Raw genomic sequence first — 18,701 nt, 5'->3', positions numbered from 1 at the left:
TTGTGAGAACACTGAAATTAAAGCCCAGTCCACAATTTAAAAAACCAACATGGCTTTATTTAGAATTCACAGAGAGAAAAATGTTCCACCAATACAGTGTCAGATCACTTTTGTCTCCTCCCATCTGTTGAGTCCCTGCCCCTCTTTCCCGTCCCTCTGGCTTCATCTCTCCTCAGCTATGCCTCTTTTGTAAGGATATGTTGAATGTGAAAATCACAGACCACTAAAATTTGAATGTGAAATTCAGTTTGTAACAGTCATAACAGGGCTGTTATTGTGAATACTGATGCAACTGTCCCTGTATTCAGTGCTGAATTCCTGAGCATCTCTCAGGTGGAAGATATCAGTCTATTTCCTCACAATTAGCAAGCTGGAGTGTCTGTTCATAAGGAATGTGAGTGTTCCTTATGATTTTGTTTCAAAGGACGAAATGTGTTTGACAATAAATAAAACTTTTATCTGTCTCACTAAAATACCTGTCTTCATTGAAGCCTAACACCTGACTTTTGACTCTGGAAATGTTCCTACCCAACAAATGATGAAAATGAGCTTTTATTTTCATATTCAGTTTCCTATCTTCTTTCCTACACCCCCAAATATGTTGCCCTCCCCTGTACCCAGATATGCCCCGCATTAAAAGTTCATCGTGTCTTTTGGTGAGATCCTCTCCGTAATTAGTCGCTTGGCTCCCGACAAACATGTTCCAGTTTGCCAGAATCTCCTTCTTCGTGATTTTGTCATCCTGATTAGTCAGTTACACGAAGCAGTTGGAAGTCCATTGCAATTCATTGGCAGTGAATTAAAAGAAAGAAGACAGAAGTAAAGATTAATTTTAAATAGATTTTTGATTATTATTATTGGCATTTATGCATTATTGTGAATCATTGACACCACCCACATTGAAGTCCCAGTGAAAGCCACTTACGTTGTTTTTATCAGTTTCATGAATGAGATGGCGCGCCTCATTATCAGCATGGTCCACCTCTCCAGGGAGGATCCAATGAGAGACTTCATTGGCATCAAGGAAACCGTCCTAACAAAAGCAAGCAAATCATGAATCATGAACCTTGAACGAATACCCAGGAAACACTCCCAGGTGATGCTGACAGATTTCCTTCCCGCTGCATACCTTGTTCATGTCTCTGAACTCTGAAAAGTGTTTCTTTTCTGTTGTGACCCAATCTGGTTCATTCTCTCCATCTTCAGGGGTGAACATGTCCCCCTAGGAACACAAGCACAGTTTCAATTCATCTGGCCACAAAATATCAGTTCTAATGTAGGCTTTCTTCTTTCCCAGGTGCACAGAGTAGACATTTACCAATGTATTTCCTGCAGATTAATCTTGCCGTCCCCATTCTTGTCAATGTCTTCAATTGTTTCCTGTAACAATGAAGGATCAAAGTTCACAGTGATCTGTTTCAGTGCTTCTCAAGATGTCAGAAAGATGTTAAATGCTAGCAATAGATAGAAAAATTAATAATCTACAGTACTCATAGTAATTCTTCTGTCACTTGGCCAATTTTTTTATTAGTATTTTTTTTAAACATAAGCATACATTCTGCAGAATCACATCAGAAACCCTCTTCCTCAAACCATTATTATTGTCAGATCACACAAGATAAACCTCTCACATAGTGAAAAGGTGAATGAGAGAATTTTGAGAAGTTTGTTTCCTCCATGTGAATCTTCTCAACATGTATTAAACATATTTTTAAAGCGGTTTCTGTAAAACATGCTAGTATAAATGCCTTCTGCTTTACTCTTTGTACCTGTATCACAATGTCTCTCATGTGGTCAAACTCCTCTGGATGGAGGAAGGAAGTGAACTCTTCTCTGGTAGCAACACCGTCCCCGTCCCGGTCTGCAGACTTGAACCGTCTTTCATCTCTAGTGAGCATGGCTTTGTAAGTCTCCTTATCATCCACATCATCAAACTCTGCATCTGGAATACAATAAGAGTACGTTAACCGTCAGTATTCTTTAGTTCTGCAGTATGTATTGGAGTTTAAACACTAAACATTTTTGATCTATTTAAATGAAATACTAATTTATCCAAAATACAACTGTTTCAAACAATAAATGCATAACCCTATAAACCACTGTTGTGAACCCTATAAACAGCTTTTTCTCATTAAAAGCCACATAGTTAGAAGCCACGCCCAAATTCAAAGGCTCATTTTAATTACCCATGTAATATCCGTAGGTGGTCTTGTACTCGATCCAGCCAATCTTCCCATCCTTGTTCTGGTCGTACTCTTTCCAGTGCTTGTCCACGTTCTCCTCGATGTACCTCCTCTGTCTGCTGATCCAGTGGTGTAGCTCAGCATGACTGATGAAGCCATCCTTATCCGTGTCTATCCTATCCACAATCTTTCTGCAAAGGGAATATACAAGAAAATATAAAGTAAGACACTAATAATATTGTTATTCTCCTATTTACTGTACCATTCTCTCGCATATTTATTTTACCCTAGTCTGTCTTTGCTCTCCTCGGGGCTTAGCTGGTCAAAGGTCTTGGCTTCCTCTTTGCCCAGGAAGGCCTCGTGGTCATACTGGTATCCATGGGCATCATCATGAACATGGTCACTGAGGTCAGGCTTATGATGTACACGCTTCTCCTGTGCAGGCACAGCAACTGTGACCCCAACAAACAGGGCAAGTGTCCCTAAAAAGAGCAGCTGCATGTTCTCCCTAAGGAGTGTGTGTAAAAGAGACAGAAAAAGATCTGATCAATTCTTTCTGCCCTAGAAAAAAAAGGATTATGCACACTAACAGTTAGTTGATGAAAATGTACATTTATCATCAATGGTCTCATTCAATTTTAAATTAAATGATACAACATAGACATTTGTTTTCAACTTTCTGAATAAGCATCAACTATTTTTTGTGTTAAAACATAATAATAAAAGACAAGAACAAATATATAAAATCTAAAAACAATGTTTTGTTTTATGCAGTGATTTACAGCATATAACAACATATAAACAATCTTTAAAAGAAATATACAAAAATAAAAAAAAAAAAAAATAAAAACAAATTTGCAAATAAAACCATGTAAAACTGTATATATGACTTACCAAGCCTGCAGTGATTTCTGCGGTGAGTACACCGTTTATCCTGAGTTGAGGAGTACGCGTTGGCACTGTTCTTCTTTAAAGTGCAACGTAAAGGGGGGTGGGGCAGCCACGTTACGTGAACTCAAAAAGGTTTTACAGACAGGAAAACGAGCCAATTGTAAGACGAGATTGGGCGGGGCCTAGGAGAATTCTGAATTCTACTGGCTGCGAAACGCCACGTTGACACGCGAACGCGCTTTCTGAGAGGCAGGCGCGTTTTGGCAAACTCGGAAAAAGTTTTGAGGATTGCTTGTCTTTGACAGAAACGTTGTGTTAATTGCGTTTGGACTGGAACATTAATGGAGATAAATTACATTAAATGCATGTTAAATTACCTTAATGTAACATGCAAACTCTGTTTTATTAAGTCTTTAAGACGCAAGTTAATATCTGTTCAGAAAGTGTTGAGTGACGGTGTCGTTTTGTAAATTAAAGACAAACAGATCAAATCCTTAAGCTTTGTCAGATTAAACAAGTTAAATGTCTCACATATTGAATATTAGCATGTAAGTGTATTTTTTTAAGTTATATATATAAAAAAAAATAAAGTTCATGTTTTATATGCAGTTTATGTTATCAAGTTGAAATCTCGTTTAAATTTACATCATACCTGGTTTTCTCTAAAGTGTCATACACTCAAAGTATATGTTATTAGTTTATACATTCCCTGGGAATCGAGTCTGACCAATGTTTTGCTATCACCAGGCTGCCAGTAGAGCTACAGGTCTAAGAAGCAAAGGTCTAAGAAGTACTAACTTGGTTCATGATTAGGCCTAGACAAACTCTGTAGATTTTTACATCCTTCCTCTGCTGTTTTTAGGGGAAAATCTATGAGTTCTGCATGAGCATGGTGAAATGTGTTAAATTGAGCATAATCAAATTAATAAAAATATTTAAATGACAAACACACAAGGGGCAGCATAAACTTTTGTACTGTTTGGGGTAAATTCTCTGAAAACAAAAAAAAAAAAAAAAAAACCTTTTATCCAGCAAGAATCCAATAAATTTATCAAAAGTGTTCTTAAATAAATGTAGAAATTTCAAAAGTTTTTTTTTAAATAAATGCTGATCTTTTGAACATTCTGTTCATTAATGAATCCTGAATTTTTTTTCACTGTTTCCGTAAAAATAGCACAATGCATGTGACACTGACTGGTGTTATGGCGGCTGAAAATTAATCTTTTTATCAAAGGAATAAATAAAAAACATTTATTTTAAATTGTTAGACTGCTTCACAAAATTAAAAAAAAAAAAAGTTTAAAAAAAAAAATTAATTAAAAAAAAAAAAAAATTAAAAAAAATTGACCCCAAACTTTTTAAATGTGTGCATATAAGGGAGCTCAAATTCTGCAGAAACTTGCAGAAAATCTATAATGTTTTCTGCAGAATTTCTTGCTTCGACATTCCATGTTAGCCTGCTTATGAGACAACGAGATACTTGCACCTATGTATGCTAGAACCAAGGCTACTTTGTGTCTGCTTAAACCTCCTTCAACTTTGCCACCTCCCGATTTCGTTGTTTCTCAATCCCTCATCCTCCCTCACATCTTTTCGCACAACTTTTCACACCTGCCCTCTTTCTTTACCTCTTTGTTCCTCTCCAGACATACACAGCGCTTCGTCCCTCGGTCCCTCACCCCTTTTTCTCTCTCTCTGTGTGTGTGTATGTGTGTGTCCCCTCTCGTTCTCTCTCTTTGCCTGTGGCTGTGTGTCTAGTACCATGGAGCAATTGAAGGTGACAGGGCCAGAGAGAGAGGAGGGGAGAGGGAGGACGTTGGCACTCTGTAGCCTGGGGCACACAACAACACACACAGAGAGAGAGATGGGAAAGGAAATGGGAGGGGCAGAGACGACAAAATAAGGAAGAAGACAAGTGCTCAGGAACCAAACGGATGACACAGAGTGATGGAGAGACTGTGGGCCTAATGAATTATTTGTAATTGATGCATTAACATCAATGTCTCTGCCGGATTTTGGCATCACACGCAGCGTATCGAGTAAAACACTTGCTCCTTTACCACATATACATGCACTCTCATACATGTACACACATTTTTTTGAGCGCTTGATGTTAATTTGTCCCGGCATTGTTGCTATGGTGACCTCTCTTCCCCCTCCCCCCCAGCAGAGAGAGAGAGGGTGACAGAGATGAACTAACAAGACACTGAAAAAAATGTGCCCTGAAGGAGCGTACGCTCACACACCAGCACACATAATAAACACACACTCAACGTCGTCACATGTGTGCAACACTCTGACACTAAATATTAACAACGTTTTATTAGGATCCCTTCTTATTTGCTTCACTTTCATAACTATTTCAAAAAGTAACCCACACAAAGAGAGATGCTCTTCATCTTCCATTGTGTTTCTGTTAAAATCCTGTCTGTTTTCCGTGTCATTGTCTTTTTTCGTGCATCCTCTGAACGAGTGACAAAGAGGGAGACATAGGTACGGTGGGAGGAAGAGAGCGGAGGGTTTTATCAACCGGAAATAAATAAAGCTGGCACCCTCCTTCTCCTCCGCCTCCTCTGTCTCTCTTTCTCGTGCCCTCCGTGTCCCCCTTCCTTGTTTTTTTTCTACAAGGATACATCCATGGCCTCGTTATGTCTTGCTATTTCTGTCTTTCTGTTTCAGTTCCTTCGCTATCATGCGTGTACTGCACGAAACTCCTTGTGATTTGTTTGTGCCGTAACAATGTCTGTTGACCTGATGGTGCTAGTCACATTAAAGAGATGGACCTCCCAAAAATGAACATTCTGTCATCATTTACTCACCCTTATGTGATGTCTGAAACACAAAGGAGATGTTTAGCAGAATGCTCAAGCTGCTCTTTTCCATACAATGAACTGGTGTGAATGGTGACTAGGGGCTGTTACGTCACTTAAAAGTAACATAACAGTAGTCCACATGACCCCTGCGCTCAGAAGAAAGAAAGTCATACAGATCTGGAAAGACGTAAGAGTAAGTAACCAATGACAAAATTTGCATTTTTAGATGAACATCCTTTTAATATTTGTGTAGTTCTACTCTGACCCCATAAGTAATCTCTGTGTATTGACATAATACTTTCTCATTTGAAGTCTTTGCATAATATTTATGCCCAATTTAATAGCAGGGAAAAAATGGCCAGTGGTTCTCAGCCTTTTTGTCTTCAAGGCACACTTTTGTCCAAAAAGGTTTTTGTCCACTTTTTTGTCCTTTTCAAAGGCCCCCCCTGTCTAAGCTGATATATGTGTATCTTTGGTATGTCTTTTGTAGTAAAAAATAAACATGTTTTAGTGGGTTTTTCTTAGCATTTTAAATTAAGATTTTGTTAATATAACTAACTTTTAATAAAGTAATATAACAACTCATTGGGGCCACCTTGAAAGTTTGCTGATGCCCCCCATGGGTCCTGGCCCTCTGGTTGAAAACCATTTACCTTAGAGAGAATGCATGAAAAAAAGAAACACATCAGTACACAATAAAATAGCTCATGATTCTCTGATTCAAAATGAACCCCTTTGATCCTTCTTCTTACTTCAAAAGTGAGCATAAAGAGGCCTCATATTTATTAAGCCTCATATTGCCTAAGTTGAACCTTTCATATTAACTAGAACCAAAATGGTCATGCTTGTAAGTAGTGTTGGCTGAGTCTCCTGTATCAGACCTCCAAGTCTCTCTCTCTCTCTCTGTTTTTTCTCTCGTATTTAAACGTGTCACAGGCTCTTTGGTTTTTAAAAAGTTAATCCAATAAAATATGCAAATATAGCATTGGGATTGTCACAAAGTGCAGTGGAGGGTAAACATGCTGTATACACTCTGATGTGTGTGTGTGTGTGTAGGAGAAGAGAGGCCCTCACACGCAAGTCTGAGAGCATCTCCTCATGTTTGCATGTAATCGTACTAGCGAGCATGGAACATACAGAGAACAGAGTAATGTGTGCAGTTTCTCTTCTCATGTAGATGGCAGTGTCTTGTTTTAAAATATAAGAATATAATGGTCTGTTCACTGAAAGAGCTTTTCAGCACAGCAGCTTCTATATCTATACATATGACAAAAAGGTTCTTCTATGGCATTGTGAAGCACCTTTTAAAAATATACTAAAATTATAGTTTAATACGTATGCTCACCAAGGCTGCATTTATTGATTTAAAATACAGTAAACAGCAAACATAATAAAAAAAAATCAGCTTTGACGTCACAGGAATAAATGACTTATTAAATAACACTGAAATCAAAAAATATAATAAATGAATTTTGAGCATCATTACTCCAGTGTTCAGTGTCACATGATCTTTCAGAAATCATTTTAATATGGTGATCTGGTGCTCAACAAACATTTCTTAAAGGCACAATATGTAAGATTTTCCGTAATAAATATCCAAAAACTACTTGCACAAAGTATTATAAAAGGTATTAAAAAGTATTACAAAGTATGATATATTTCATACAGTTGGGCATTTATGTTATACCAAAAGTTCCCAAGGATTTGTAAAAAAAATTTCAGTTTTAAATAATGCCTCGTCCCTTGTCATTGTCTCCTATCAATTTCCGAAACTATGGCACCACACGGACACAAATGCTGCTGTACAGTTAACTAAATCCAATTATGGCTGGCACGAAATAAACTGAAAATTAAATGAAAAGTGGTTGACCGCAGCATTTAATTTTAGATCTGCTCAATGTTTTTAGCATTTTTTCCAGTGTTGCGCATTATAACCAATCGCACACGAGTCAGTTGAGCTTATGAATGCAATGGCCAATCAGATGCAATTTGTACATTTTGATATATTGTGGAAAACTGCGATCCATTTTTTAATCACTCTTTGACTGATGTGAAGTAGCTTGAAAATATATATAACTAGGTCATGACAGAGCAAAGTTGTTAGTCTGAGATGCATTTTGAATATTTTATGATAAATCAAAGGGTTAATGCTTCATTTATGTCAGCATACCACGTTTTGATGATTTCATATGAACACATTTGAATTAAGTTTACTTTGAAATGACTTCTCATGTACATTTGTGTTGATCACAGCAGTGCAGGGGGCCGCTGGCCATCAGAGCAGGTGCATGATCTGAAGCTGTCTCACAGCTCGTACGTTAGCCATTTTTGGAAGTCCTTATCTACAAAAAACGAACTGCCTTTGTGATACTTTAGAAACAGCTTTATGTCTCCTCTTTTTCAGTCTTTTTTTTTGCCTCCACCCCTCTCTCTCACTTCATCTCCCCTTTTCCTGGCATTAAGTCCAGACCTGACACTGACACTGACTCTGTGTGTCATCCCTCTCTCTCTCTTTCCTCTCTCCCTCATTGCTTCAAGGACCAGAGTGCCTGCAGATGCATTTCTCTGTAGCCCACTACCCCTCCCTCGCCTCCTCTCTTTCGCCCCTGTCTAACTCTCTCCATCTTTCTCTCGCTTTCCTCTCCTCCCATGCTCTCTCTCTCTCTCTTGAACACAGTCTAACATTAACAAAGCAAGAGAACAGAGAGAAGGAGTAGAGGGATGAACAGAAAGTGATAGAGACACTGAGCAAGTGTGTATTTATTTTTCAATTCATTCATCTACCAGGTGAGTCTCCTGCCTTCACAGCGACTGAGACATTAACAGATTCATGACTCTTTTATTGGAAAAACTAAATAGATTTGGGAAAATTACTGGTTAATTGTGGAAAGGTTATGGAAGACTTGACCTTTGACATTTTCTGTTTTGTATAGGCTAAAACAATATGTTGTGTTACACCACCAAAGGCAGCATTTAAATAATTCAATTGATCTTTGCTTGAGACTCATACAAAGTCATATTTAATTAACTGAACTAGTTCATTTCACGTTAATGCAAAACCTTTTCACATTTTTACGTCTATACACATGTCAGCATGATTGTTATTATTTCATTTATTAATTTTACTATTATTACTTTATAAATTCATTCATATATTTTATTATAACATAAGTCGCATGTCTTGTTATATAAAAGAAGCCTTTGTATATGGATTGCATAATTTTTTAACTGTTCATTTCCTGGTATATGTGAGCTCTAATAATGTTTATTATTATTATTATTATTATTTGTTATATCTGTATTGTCATAATAATAATATATATTACATTTTATTTAATTGTACATATACACTAATAAATACAGCTGTAATAAAAAAAATTTTTTGCACCCCTGCTCTGTGTTGTTTCCGCTACACGTCACTTCTCTATATTTTGTTTCTCCTCCTTCTGTTCCAGATTTATTCTTTGGCCTTTGAGGGGCCATGGTTTACTCCTCAAAAAACCAATGCAAATATTATTATACAAGCACGTTTTATATTTAATGGCTGGATCTATAGTATTCATGACGACGGCCTCCTTTCCATGTATGTTAGTAGTCTGACGTAGAACTGTCAGTGGAACCAGAATGATATTTTTTTTTCTAACTCTTCACAGTATTTATTTATTTAGCTGAACACTGCTATATAAATTATGTGCAGGTGCTGGCTTTTTTGTAACTTAAATACACTTGCATTTTTGTTGGATGGCTTCATGCCTCCATTTTCACACTGAGCTTTGTTGTGTCTAAGTCGGAAGTTTGTAGTCGAAAACGTGGATTGTGTTGCCATTGTGTGCGATGTATCTATAATTATCTCTTTTTTTTGTTGGAGTGTGTGTCTCTCTGCTGTGTATGTATGTGTGGTGTGTGTCGTGTGTGTATTGTTGTTGTTAACATTAGTGGACCGTATTACTTGCTCCAGTCATGCTGTATGTGTGTGTGTATTTATGTGTACTTAATAAACACTCTCTGTATGTGTGTGTGTGTGTGTGTGTCTGTGTGTGTGTATTGAAAATTTATTTATTGTGTGTGTGTTTTTTACTTTCTGTGGGGGGGGGGGGTTTTAAATACTATGTATGGATTTGTGTACTGGGAAAGAGAGAGTACATAGATAGATAAAGAGAGTTTACAGATGCAATATTAAACATACTTTAAAGACATTAGATGGGTCATTCACATGCACACTTCTAGTTTGATGTGACCATTTTAATTACAGTTTTGTATAAGTAATTTTTTTAAGTGTTAAGAAATTGCATTGTGTCGTCTCAAGAAAAATACTACATTTTAATAAATGCTGGGTGTAGCTATTCCTTCAGAAAGGTAACAGGGTGGATTTTTTAACATAACCACTTTAAAGTCAGATGTTTACTATAGAAAATCATGACTTGTTATTTTAAGATATACATAAAACATAAGATAAATGGTCACGTAAATGGACCTTTAAACTTGTCATTGGAAGTTAACTTCTGAAAGGACAATGATGGCATTATGACAAATATGGATAGTGATTATTTTTAAAAAATGGAATAATTATGATAATAACAGGGTTGGCACAAAACTAAAATCTAGGTTTTTACTAAAATGTCTGCATATAGTTGTTAGTATTCTATAGCAGGGACGGATGTTTGAAACAAGCTGACTGAAGGAAGGCCACACACCAATGTATCATTATAGAAAATTAAAACCACAATTCAAAAAAACAAATGAATAAAGAATATGTTGCCTGATGTGTTTCCTTTTAAGTGAAATTGATTTATAATTTCTTACACATTATATTAATGGTATTCTCCTGTTAGAAAACATTCACATAATCAGCTAAATGCAAAGCCTGGAAATGCAAAAACTAGCAATTTTGTGACTCAAACCTAGGCCTAAAGAGATGAAATAACACCGTTTACTGCCCACATTAATACTGAATTTATTGTATTTGATTTTTTTCCGATGACCTTTTTTCACTGTTTTTATCTCTTCTGCCTTTCATGTCAGGGTTGGAGTGGCCTGGGTGATAGAAGGAGAGGGTCACGCTGTTTTCTCACAGGTGACATTATGATGTTTGAACAATCTGATCATGCTGACCTTACAAAAGTCCGAGCTCTCCAACTGGAACTGGCCCAAACAACTGGTACCACCCGGACCGACACCATCCCTCCCCAACACGGAACAGGTTACGTGAGTGTTACTGAATTGATATCTTTATGTATTGTAAAGCCCCTCTGTGTGTGAATGTACGCTGTACGTCTGCTTGTGTTTGTGAAGTCAGCTTTGGGGTGAACCAGCATTCTCTATACGTGACTGAGAACCAACAGAGGGTGCCAACAGCTCACAACCATCATCCACGCATGTTTTTCACCCCACACACAAACACGGCAGTCCTCTGGCTTTGGACATCTCTCTGTTTTCAGGTACAGGAGGCGGGACTAAAGTGAGCAGACCTTAGACACAGAATTAGAGGCCCATACTACAGGTTTTCTGCTTATTCACACGTAGCCAAATAAGGTCAAACTGTCCATACCAAGATGCCTGCCCGAGTGCACTAGAACTACTCAGTCTTCAAAGAGACAGTTTCGTCTTTATGTAATAACACACATTTGCACACTGACAATGCAGCACCTCTACAAGACTCTCTGAAGTTGAATGTTTTTTTCTCTCTCAGATGGTTGTGTGGAAGATCTGAATGTGCAGATGGCCGGAGCAGGGGAAGGAGTGGTGCCGGGAGAGAGGGATGAGGTGGACGTGCGTCGCAGCTACACCCACCTGCAGCTAAAGAGGAAGCTGCAGAGGAACCGACACCAGCTTCACCCAGGAGCAGATCGCTGCCCTGGAGAAAGGTGTGACTCAAAGCGCTGGCTCATCGCTGACTGCTTGTCTATGCAACATAATCTCAGTCCTAGACAGACTAAGCAATTGTGTGGGATTGTTTTTTTTTTTGTGTCGTTTGGGAAAGATGGATCTTTTTCATGTTCTGCCACATTCCTTTTCTTATATTTTTGCACAATTTTTTTTTTTTCTGTGTGGAACACAAAAGAAGAGATTTTTCAAATAAATGTCTGTGTTTTTTTTTTTTTCTCTCATCACACATTGAAAGTCAATGGGGTTCAAACATGTTTCTTCGCAGTACAGAATGTCACGCTGGGTTTGGAACTACCCTGGACACGGCGCGTTCTCATTTTTTTGGGTTATACCTGTCCCCTCACAAAAAAAAACAGTGCAATTCTGCTTGTAGTTTAAAGTTTGGTCTTCTGTTTAAATGTGTTTTCCAGAGTTTTGCAAGGACTCATTTACCCAGATGTCTTTGCTATAGCGAGACTGGCTGCAAAGATTTGATCTTCCAGAGGCCCGAATTCAGGTGATACTGGCTTTGTGAAATCTTTTATGATCCTCTTGAGGTGCGGTTTTATGGTGTTAATGGCTGAAGTGCCTTTAAACAATAAAGGCCACTGTCCATCATGCACTGACCTATATTGGTGTGATGACAGGTATGGTTCCTCCAATCGGAGCGTCCGTGGAGAAGGGAGGAAAAGCTTGAGAAACCAGAGGAGATCATGGGCACCAGTTCCTGTTCTCAACACATCCTCCCCTGAACCGTCCTTTACCTCCCCTGCTTAATCACTCCCTCACCAGCACACAGCTCAGGTACAATCTTTTTTATGACACTTACTTCACACTATTAGAACTAAGTACAGCTGTGCTAAACAACTGACGCGATAGCTTCGTCTCCACTACATTTCTCTCATCATTTTCATGCATAAGTAAATTGGTGTTTGTTCCACTTTAATCTGTTTGTTACTACCTCTCTTCCCTTCAAACTCCTCAAATCAAATATCAATTCAAAAGTTCTGTATTGCCATGATTGTTTACTTACATCTTACCAAAGCCACTTCCACCTAAATGCTAAAGCAGTGATAAAGTTGTAGTAGTAGTAGTAGTTATAGTATTAGTTATTGTTTGTTGTTATAGTGTACTAGCCTCTACTGTGTTCTCATCATATAATGCCAATGCACAGTCGGAGTGGTTCGTCTCCTCTCCAGGCTACAGCTCTCTGCTCTGTCTTCTCTCCAGTATGCAGGTAAATCATGATGACTTTCTCCCTTGCTGTATACCATTTATCTTGATAGGCAAGATGTCTAACCAAATAGACATGTATTCCTACATCAGTATCTGGATAGGTAACCTCAGTCTTTTAGTTTTGACTTATAATACTGACCCCTTAGTGGCCGCGCAACCGCGACACGTTTGAATGTGGCAAATGCCTACCACATTCTTTAAAACTAACTTTTTTCTGAGTACCACTTAAGAATGCCGCGAGAGGGAAAAATAATTAATACTAATGATAGGCCTATTTATTTTGTGGGGATAAATATCCGTTTTAAAAAAGCTCTAGTCAGGCACGAGCGGGTTATGTAACGTGCTACAGGTTCTGTTTACCAATCCACAAACTAAAGACCGTTCGAATTTAGAATCCCCCACAGATTTACTCTCTCTGAATTAGTGAAGGCGAGTTATTGGTTACAGACAAAACGATGATAACTGTTTGGGGGTAAACTGTTTTAAAGTACAGTCGGCTACTGTATGCAAAATAAACGATTTAATTCCTTATCGAAGACAATATTTGTTTTTTAATGTCTTAATTAAAAATGAATGTCCTCTCAAAACATAGCAGCATCTGCTTTTTGTTTCTTTAAAGCATGCAAAACAAAGTGCTTTCTACAACAGTAAATAATGCAACAAACATTCTAGTTTCACGCACCTATTACGCAACTGAAAGGTAAAACCCCTGAGTCCGCCTGCACATTCAAATATTTCCAAAATAGCTACAAAAGCGCCCTCTAGTGTTTCTTATGGAATTACAACGCCAGCCTGCTGTAGTTTTCTAAAACATATCACTCGCACGTAATACAGGAAACAGTTTAACAGTTCCACCAGGTCCGATTTAATCCATAAATCCGCTCCCTTTAGTCAAACAAATATATCTTCTTTATATTTAAATGACCTCATGCACTCTTTTAAATTACAGGCAGCACAACACCCCGTTTGCTGCTCTGATAGGACAGTGGCACATTGAGCTAAACATCACTAAAAACCACAGACTACACCTTATGAGGGTCGTTTCTCGCTCATCAGCTGTCAATGGTTTTATTACTGCCTCTGTTTTTGATCCTCTACAATGACGAGTGCGATTCATCTTTTTATCTTTATTTGCTTTTTCTCTCCTCTAGTCCTTGCCCTCCCAGTCGCCATCCAACTTACTCCTGCAATGTTACCTCTTCTCATTCTGCCCTTCCCCCCTCTTCCCTTCAACTGGACTCCTCCATCTTACACCTCTCCAACCTCACCCCACCCACGGCCAGCGCACGCACCGGTACGTGACTTTTGGTAACATATACTCCACCCTCACCGCCCAAAATGACTCTCTAATCACCACAGGCCCCACCACTGCCGCGCCCAAACAGTGTGTGAATACATGGTTGAGCCCACTTTGTGGTGTCCTTCTGTGTTCCCAAATAGGCATTAGCGTGGGCCCCTGCGTGCAGAGCCGTCCCTGATCAGGCCTTGTGTTTCGTTCAGGCTTCCTTTCCCAGTGTTTACCCCGCCGCCCGAGGAACGACACTGTGGCAAAAAGTTTCCCGGCACGCGCTCCGGCGCTGGGGTCCTCGTACTGCGCGAGACTGCCCCGGAAAAAAACACCTTTATCTATTCATCCGCCCCCCGCGCAGAGTCCCTCTCCCCTCCGCAACTTTGAGCAAATTATTTAACAAAATCGGGTGCTCCCGGAAACCCCTGCTTATTTATATTATGTACACATCAGGGAAGCGTTCTATGTAAGCCATCAATCCTGTGAAAAAAAAAATGTGGACCCTCACTGACTCTGCACAGATGGAAGAGAAAATGGACTCCAGCCTTTTTGGATCCTGCGCATAGTTTATCTCGGCCTCCTCGGCACCATGCCAGACAATAGCTCGTCGGTTACATTCTCAGCGACTGGGGTTAAGTGCAGCATCTAAAAAATTTACAAAACACCTTGCCTCCATGTTGATGCAACGAAACACTGTTGTTTAATTAGATGGTGCCCGCTTATCAATACATGTGATAAACTGCATGTGACCAAAAATGAGGATGTCATATTAAAACCTGCCTCTGTAGTTGTCTGTTCCAAAAGTTTGGGTACTGGTCAAGCCGATTTTAATGTTTCTTGCTCTAACCAAGTGTTGCCTTTATTGATTAAAACTACCCGTCAAATTGCTGACTTATTTGTACAATTTCCCTCACCTTAGAATATTATTTAATATCTTATATTTTTAAAGTATCGTAATAAGATTTATTCCTGTGATGGCAAAGCTGAATTTTCAGCATCATTACCTCTCATGCGTCTTCTCCCCTCCCGTGTCACATGACGATTCTAATAATGATGAATTTACTGCTCCAATAAACATTTTTTTCTTATTATCAATATAAAAAACCAATTTAGCTCTTAATATTTTTTGGTTCATAACCCCCTACCTGTGAAATTTGTTTGTTTTCCCAGGATTCTTTGATAAACCAAACGTTCAACAGAAAAGCATTTCTTTGAAATAAAAATATTTTGTAGATGTTATACATGTCCCTATACCTGTCACCGTTTGATCCAGTTATGCCGTCCTTGCCAAATAATAAGTATTATTATTATTATTAAATCCATATACTACACCCCAACTTCTCGTTGTGGTGATGATGGTATTGAAAATGATAGATTTTGAGAAGTCGTTAGGAGTCTATTCAGTTACCAGCCCACTCATAATATTGCACAGACTTTGGAGAACCCCCTGGACAATCAAGCTATTACCCTCGCTAAGCAGTGCCAATCCCTCACCTCAAGTGCACAAAGTCGCTACAAAAGAACTCAAAACTGGCCTAATAAATGCTGTTGCCAATGACAACAAACTCACCCGCATTTCGTGCAAAAGGCTGCAAAGACAATCCACCCTACTGACGCATGTGTAATATACCTGAAGTTATTTTAAAGATTTATTACTTGTACGCGAGTTTAAATGGACATTACTGTGATTTGATTCATTGGCTTTAGGGTTCATCACTCTGTAGAACATTCTAGGTTTTTTCCCCCGTCAGATCCCTGAACTCACGTGGAGAGTTGTTATGTTTGAAGTTGTGTGAAGATCTGTCCGAGGACGACGACAGCAATAGAGAGGTGCCGTGATAACCTTTTAACATGTATTATCTCATTAGAATTGTGAACCCTTTTTAGTGTAAACCCTTTTGTGGAATTACTAAAGATTGAAATAAACCCTATTACATTGTATTTTACACGTGTGTTGGTGTGTTTTCAGTCTTCATCATGGCAAAGTATTTTGTATTCATTGTCCTTGGTGCATATCCAAGACACACTCTTCTAATGATTGTCTTTTTGTTTTTCTTTTTTTTCCCCCCTCATCTTTATCTTTTTCTCTAGAGTAACTGTGAATTGGTTCAATAGCGGCCGGTTTGGGTTGGGTTTCCTTATTGCTGTCATGGATCCAGTCGCATTGTCCTGCCTGTGTGCTGGTGGATTTCCCTGTTTTTTGTTACTTACATCACCACACCCATTGACCATAATGTACTGACAAGTTATTCTCAACCGGTGCCTCAGACAGCATAGGGGTTTCTAATACAGTTTGATGTCATAAGTAGTTTCATCTCACATACCATACCCCCCCATCTAGAAATATACTGCCACATGGTTTATATTTGCCCCATAGGACCAAAGATATATTTCAAATAAACTTGGTTTAACAGAATTTTCTTATGGCACTCAACACCTGCCATTTCCCCGGAACTGGAACGGATACAGCTCGGATACTTTAGAGGTCTGGCTCGCCCATCATCTGAGATGCTATCTCCAAAATTTCCGGTTCACTACACTTGATGAGTTTTAATTTAAGGCCCGATGTTAACGGGCTGTGGATGACCAGGAGGGCAAGGCCCGCAACATTCTACTAATTGTGTGACAGAGTCACTCCGATGAATAGTCACGTCTTCTTCTATTCCCTCCGGCTCCAGTCCCCAATCAGAGCATGTTTTATCTAGTCTGTGTAACACCTGGGTCTCCCATCCCTCAAAATCATGGCTCCCATCTCTACCCCCCCTCTATCTGTTCATGGACTTCTTGCCTCTTCCCTCGCACACAGTCCGTGGCGGTTGGTCGCACATCCTCTGTTTTTTCTCAACAGCAACATACTCCCTGGAACAGCTTGACTGTGACCCCTATACATTCTGGATGCATCTGACATGCTGTTTCGATATTCCCGGTTGTTTCTGTTTGCAGTACAAGGTTCAGCTCAGCTGAACATCATTTGTTGGCATAATGGTGATTCTGCCCCCACTGTAAAAATCATGGTGTAATTCGTTGTTGGTGTGTGTGTGTGTGTGTAACCATCTACTACTTTTTTAAAGCACTTACAAGAAGGTGAATGGCCGTCCATACATGTAAATGTAAAATACTTACTGTTGGTCAGAAGTATACCCTCCCGACATAAACAATCCGTTAAAATCATTTTGGTTTATAGTGTGAACAAGAGCTTGCTTCCAACCGTTGTCTGTTGCAATTATTCTCCTTTGTCCACTCTTGTCCCCTGCCCTGTCATCTGTCCCCCCTACACTCCCCCCTTCCGTCAACCTTATGCTTTAAAATATCGCTCCCCTTTTCCCCCGCAAACTCAGGCTCCATTCAGTCCACCATACTCTCCATATCCCCGTAGCATCTACACTGCACGTTCCTTTTGTTTTCATCCCCAAACGGCACCATTCCCATTCCTGTAGTGCTTACCCAACTGTGCTTTTTTTTAAGAAAATCCCCCGGTCACATGATTTTGTGTTAATCGCATTATGCACGTCAGCCTGCTGTGCTTCGAACTCCGAATACTCCGCCCTCCCTCCATTTGCCCGCTTTTCTACTCTAAAAATGCTTAAAATATTGAGCATATATGCCAGGTTGGCCTGATAAACAAAAAGTAAAGTTATTCAGGTATAATTCTAGCACACAGCTTAGGTCACTGGGGTTCTTTTACTATATAGCAATATAGCATAGAAAAATAAACAATAAGAACAATCTCAGATAGGCTACATTTAATTTTCCTTAATGAACACAACATCTTTCTTTTTTTTTCTCATAGAGGGGTAGCCATTTTGAACTCTGCACCACATTTAGAGTCCACCAAACTCTGTGTGTGTGTGTCTCTGAGAGTTCTTTGCTGGTTTCTGTCACAGAGGAAGTGCCTCACCCAGCTGTGTTGCTCCCTATTGGCTCACGATCAGGAGAACAGTGATTTGGGGCTGATAGGGTGGCCGAGCGAGGGATAGATAGAGGGAGTGGGAGCGAAGAGAGGGACAAGCAGTCAGGACAGGTCAGAGGGTAGGCAGGAAGAAGAGAGTGCACAGCTAAATAAAGACAGTCAAAATGAAGAGAGAAGCAAGTGAAGGAGGGTGCAGACGCGAGAGCATATCATCTCTGCTAAAGAGGAAATAACTCTGAGGGTAAGACATCAGAGAGCAGATGAAGCTTCAGAGAAGAAAAACATAGCTGCACGGACAGATATGAATTTACAATTAGCTATGAAGAAAAAGCTTGAGAGTTAGTCAACTTTGGATGATGAAGAATGTTGCTGCTGAGAGGCTTTTGTGGTAACTACAGATTTTATTTTAATTTCTGTACTGATATTTTCTGTAATTTCTTAATGATGAACAACACTGTGACCTTTTAAAATGTTGTAGACTTTCAACGGTACTTAACCCAGAATATTTGCAAACT

At 39.1% G+C, this 18,701-nt stretch overlaps 1 protein-coding gene across 1 annotated transcript; it reads right to left on the bottom strand.

Annotated features, from left to right (window-relative positions):
* Positions 1–3: 3 nt before the first annotated feature.
* LOC109058624 (reticulocalbin-1-like) lies at positions 4–3,099 on the bottom strand. The gene is made up of 8 exons (XM_042754844.1): positions 3,078–3,099; positions 2,470–2,691; positions 2,187–2,374; positions 1,770–1,942; positions 1,323–1,380; positions 1,130–1,224; positions 926–1,033; positions 4–742 (listed from the first exon to the last, which is right to left on the bottom strand). Exons 2-8 carry the CDS (start codon positions 2,682–2,684, stop codon positions 419–421), a joined length of 1,161 nt encoding a protein of 386 aa, XP_042610778.1. The 5' UTR covers positions 2,685–2,691; positions 3,078–3,099; the 3' UTR covers positions 4–418.
* Positions 3,100–18,701: the final 15,602 nt, after the last annotated feature.

The sequence above is a fragment of the Cyprinus carpio genome, unplaced genomic scaffold, assembly GCF_018340385.1.
Source record: "Cyprinus carpio isolate SPL01 unplaced genomic scaffold, ASM1834038v1 S000006603, whole genome shotgun sequence".
NCBI lineage: Eukaryota > Metazoa > Chordata > Actinopteri > Cypriniformes > Cyprinidae > Cyprinus > Cyprinus carpio.
The sequence above is the reverse complement of the archived record's forward strand: the minus strand, read 5'-3'. Positions and strand labels throughout refer to the sequence as shown.